We start from the raw sequence: 4,949 nt of genomic DNA, 5'->3' as shown, positions 1-4,949 counted from the left end.
ATAACTGCACGAAAACTCACAGTAAATAAATTTTGTAGAGTTGACCTGTGAAGTTATGTCACAAAATCTGTTACAACGTAGAGAGAGAGAGAGAGAGAGAGAGAGAGAGAGAGAGAGAGAGAGAGAGAGAGAGAGAGAGAGAGAGAGAGAGAGAGAGAGAGAGAGAGAGAGAGAGAGAGAGAGAGAGAGAGAGAGAGAAGTAAGAAATAATATAGATGTAAGTGGAAGAGAGAGAAGAAAAAAGAAGAGATGAGAAATAAATGTAAGGAGACAGCACGGAAATTGAAGAAGCCACCCCGAACCTAACAAAGTGACATAAACACAAGGGAAAAAGGAGACTGAGAAATCTTAGAGGTACCATTACCATCAGAAACACGACAAATGCAGAGGAAAACTTTTGCACAATATGACTTTCCAACTTGAGACAACAACAGTATATACTTCACCTAGATTTTATGCATGAAGGAAACCGGTCAGGGAAGAAAGAAGAGGGGAAAAAAAAATACACAAATTTACCGCACCTAAATGAAAGATAAATTAAGAAAAGAAAGAAAACAAGAAATGAATCCCAATTACGAAATTCCAATAACCTAAACTAACATAGTACAAAAAAAAAAAAAAAAAAAAGAAAAAGAAAAGAACTCCACCCTTGACAACTCAATAACAATTCAAAGCATCGTTAACCTTCACCAAGACAATTCCGTGACAAGATATGACCCGCCGCCCTCATGTGCCTGTCTGTCTACCTGGCGGGGCGGGACTGGGCGTGGCGGGCAGGTGAGCGCCGCCAGGGACGTCCTCGCCGAGCCTCCGAACCACCCTACGGGGAAATCTTGCGTCATGGAAAGTAGGTGAAGGTCGGCTTAAGATGAATCTCCACCACCTTGGAGTGATTAGTTACGACAGGTGGAGCGAGGGAGGGAGAGAGACAGGGAGGGGAGGGAAGGGAGTTAGGTGGAGAGGGAAGGCAGTGAAGTGGGTGATGGAAGGGAGGACGGAACATGATGAGAAGAGATGAGGGAGAAAAGGACGGTAAGAAGGGAGGGAGTGAGGGAAGGAAGCAGAGAAAGGAGATAGGTAGGTGATGGGAGGACGGAAGATGATGAGAAAAGGTCACAGAGGAAAGAAGGAAAGAAGGAAGGAAGGAAGGAAGGAAGGAAAGAAGGAAAGAGAGAGGGAGGGAGGGAGCGAGGGAGAGACTGCGGTGGGTAGTGGAAGGGAGGAGGGAAGGGAAATGAGGAGGAAAGATGGGAGGGAAGGAGGGCAACTACCATCACCTGACATCAAAGTAGAGTCTTGACGTCATTCGCCCTCCTCCTCCTCTTCTTTTGCCTTCTCCTCCTATTACTTCTCTTCCCCCAACATTTGCCGCTAGGAAGGGAGTTGGTGGAGGCACCTCAGGGACACACACACACACATACACACACATACACACACACACACAATAAAGTAAGGCACAAGGGTTTATTCAGAAGGACGAGCTAAAGTCCGTTGGTGGTAAGGGCGGCAGAGTGGCGGCACCTCTCTCTCTCTCTCTCTCTCTCTCTCTCTCTCTCTCTCTCTCTCTCTCTCTCTCTCTCTCTCTCTCTCTCTCTCTCTCTCTCTCTCTCTCAATAACAAATCCAGTTTTGCAAGAGTACTATCACTATCATTTACAAAAAAAGAAAAAAATATCACACACACACACACACACACACACACACACACACACACACACACACACACACACACACACACAGCAAGCTAGAATGCGATCAAGGAGGACATTACCACGCCTCGTCACCTGCACTGCAACATTGACTTGGCAAAGTGATACTGAAAATAATCTTAGTGTATATTCGAGTCTATATTTTTACGTCCGCGATACACGCCAGCGAGACGAGGCGAGGCTGAGAGGGAGGGGAGAGGGAGGTAACTCAAGACATGCCCCGGCTCCCCGACTCCCGACTCCCTGCCTGGCCGCCTCAGTACCGGTGTGGGAGTCTTGAGCGAGTGAGGGAGCGAACGGCTGACTGACTGGTTTGGTAATTGATTGATGTCTGCCTACTTGCTGGCTTCGAGAGGTGGCTGGCTGGCTGGCTGGCTCGGTAACGGACTGACTGACTGACACACGGATGGTTTGAGTGCTTGCCTGACTGTTTCTATGACAATTGCTGACTGGTGTCTGAATTACTGAACAGATTGTCTGACTGAGTGACATGTTGATATGTAGATTGGTGGAGTAGTTGCCTGACTTTGACTAACTGGAGTCTCAATTACTGAACAGGTTGTCTGAGTGGCTTCTTGATACATTGATTGGTGGAGTGGTTTCCTGAATGACTCACATACAGACTGGCTAACTGACTGAGACAAATTGCTGGGGTCGCTAACTGTCTTTTTTCTGGTAGTCTGACAGATAAACTAAGTGACTGATTGACCTGAGTGTTGACTGAGTGTTTCTCTGATCATCTGAGTGATGGACTGACCAACTGATTGATGACACACAGATCGCTAGAGTGGTTGATTTTTCTAGCCGTCTGACTGATGGACGGACTAACTAACACATAGATCAGAAGTGAATAACAGTTTCTTTGCTTATCTAACTGACACTCACTGACTAAATATATTTGGTTCACTGACTTACACACTTCCTTGTAGGTCACGCTGGTTGTGATGAGAGCTTAACCTTCCTGGACATGCAGACATAAATACAGGCTGACTAACTGCCTAACTGACCAACTTCCTCACGGTCTTGCTGCGTGGCTGCTTGTAAAATAGACTCAACTGATACGTCATGAATCAGCTGATGTGACAACCCAAACATTAAGAAAAGCAAACACTCAAGAGGAGGCGAGGAATCTTGAGTGTGGATGCTGCGTGGAGGAAGAAGAGGATCCCTGCTCAAGGTGGAGAGGGTGGAGGGTGATGTAGATCTCGGAGGATGGAGGGAGAGGTGGAGGTAGTGTGTGGAGGCTAAAGGGCCGAGATGAGGAGAAGGGTGCGTTGGTGGAGGAAGAGGTGATGGTGTGTGTGGAGGGTTCAAACTCAAGGTGGAAGGCGGATGTAAGTCTAAGCATGTGGAGGGAGACATGTGGTGGTGGTGGTGGTGGTGGTGGTGGTGAAGGGATGATTGATGGTGAAGAAAAAATCGAGAGGTGAATTTCAGTAATTGTAAAGCGAAACATGATGATAATCCACACTGAAGGCCACGACACACACACACACACACACACACATACACACATGGGTCAGGCGTTCTTATCTCAGCAAGGTCATCTCTTCCGCACGTCATTTAAATCCACCAGCAAGAAAAATTTACCGTTTTAACAGAATACGTGACGCAGCCAAGAAACACCCATGATTTTAAAGCTAAACTGTAATAATAAAAAAAAGTACATTGTAATGAAATGGCAATATTAGTTATATTTAAAATTCTGTCAATTGTAACCGAAAGTACTGGCTGTGGAGTTGTTAAGAGTAGCGGTAGTGGTGGTTAAGTAGCACATACCACATTCTTTTCAAAGCAACACGACAACCACCACCACCACTACCACTACTACTGCTAACATCAACATACTACTGCCACTACTACTATTACTACTACTATCAATACTCTACTAGTCGGCTCACACTGGCAGAGAAACCCATGGTATTAATAGCAATCATTCCTCTTTGACACACACACACACACACACACACACACACACACACACACACACACACACACACCGCGTTCCACCAAGAAGAGTGAGCATTAGAGGTCGCCAACCACGTGTCGACACTACCCACGGCGGCCCCAATAAGGGTTTTGGGCGCGGGCCGGGCAGGGCAGCGCACCTTGCCCCCGCAGCGGCCAAGTGAGGGCAGGTGTGCGGGGAAGCAGCAGCGGCGGCGGTGGCGGCGGCGGCGGCGGCGGCGGCGGCGGCGGTGGTGGCAACGTTCGCGGTGGTATAGAAAAATAAATAAAAAAAATCGCCAGGTTCAGAATGCGTCACGCGAAGAAAACCGAAAATGGAGTGATGAGAGAGAGAGAGAGAGAGAGAGAGAGAGAGAGAGAGAGAGAGAGAGAGAGAGAGAGAGAGAGAGAGAGAGAGAGAGAGAGAGAGAGAGAGAGAGAGAGAGAGAGAGAGAGAGAGAAGGGTATGGATGTGCATGTTGGTAAAAGCAGGTGACTTTGGATGGAGAAAGAGGGCGAAGAGGAGGAGGAGGAGGAGGAGGAGGAAAAAAGAATGAAATGGAGGAGAATGACCTGACACAAGAAGGAAAGAAGTGAGAGGAGGAGGAGGAGGAGGAGGAGGAAAAAAGAAAATTTAATGATAGAGGTAACAGACGGGGAGGAGACAAAGGGAGGGGGAGGAGGGAGGAGGAAGGGCAGGTGATAGGAGGTGAGTAGGAGGTGCAGGTGTGGGAAGAGAGAGAGAGAGAGAGAGAGAGAGAGAGAGAGAGAGAGAGAGAGAGAGAGAGAGAGAGAGAGAGAGAGAGAGAGAGAGAGAGAGAGAGAGAGAGAGAGAGAGAGAGAGAGAGAGAGAGAGAGAGAGAGAGAGAGAGAGAGAGAGAGAGAGAGAGAGAGAGAGAGAGAGAGAGAGAGAGAGAGAGAGAGAGAGAGAGAGAGAGAGAGAGAGAGAGAGAGAGTCAATATCTAACATTTCATAATCTTTTCCTAATTTTCCGACTACACGGACCTTTAAATTAACTCTCTCTCTCTCTCTCTCTCTCTCTCTCTCTCTCTCTCTCTCTCTCTCTCTCTCTCTCTCTCCAAAAGCGGTTTATTTATTTCTTCAACTAATAAACACGAAATAACTTTACGACTGTTGAATTACACACACACACACACTCTCTCTCTCTCTCTCTCTCTCTCTCTCTCTCTCTCTCTCTCTCTCTCTCTCTCTCTCTCTCTCTCTCTCTCTCTCTCTCTCTCTGAAGCAAACAAAGGACTGCAGCCTCTCCTCTCCTCTCCTCTTCTCCTCTTG

At 47.4% G+C, this 4,949-nt stretch overlaps 1 protein-coding gene across 1 annotated transcript in view; it reads right to left on the bottom strand.

The window, feature by feature from the left end:
* Positions 1–213: 213 nt before the first annotated feature.
* Positions 214–4,949, bottom strand: part of LOC135101350 (protein phosphatase Slingshot homolog 1-like) — a 46,937-nt gene continuing 42,201 nt past the window's right edge. Inside the window, exon 7 of the mRNA XM_064005213.1 lies at positions 214–820. Within this exon, the coding sequence (XP_063861283.1) occupies positions 727–820 (94 nt within the window). The 3' untranslated portion in view covers positions 214–726. The remainder of the gene's footprint in view (positions 821–4,949) is intronic.

The sequence above is a fragment of the Scylla paramamosain genome, chromosome 6, assembly GCF_035594125.1.
Source record: "Scylla paramamosain isolate STU-SP2022 chromosome 6, ASM3559412v1, whole genome shotgun sequence".
In the NCBI taxonomy this organism is placed as follows: domain Eukaryota; kingdom Metazoa; phylum Arthropoda; class Malacostraca; order Decapoda; family Portunidae; genus Scylla; species Scylla paramamosain.
The sequence above is the reverse complement of the archived record's forward strand: the minus strand, read 5'-3'. Positions and strand labels throughout refer to the sequence as shown.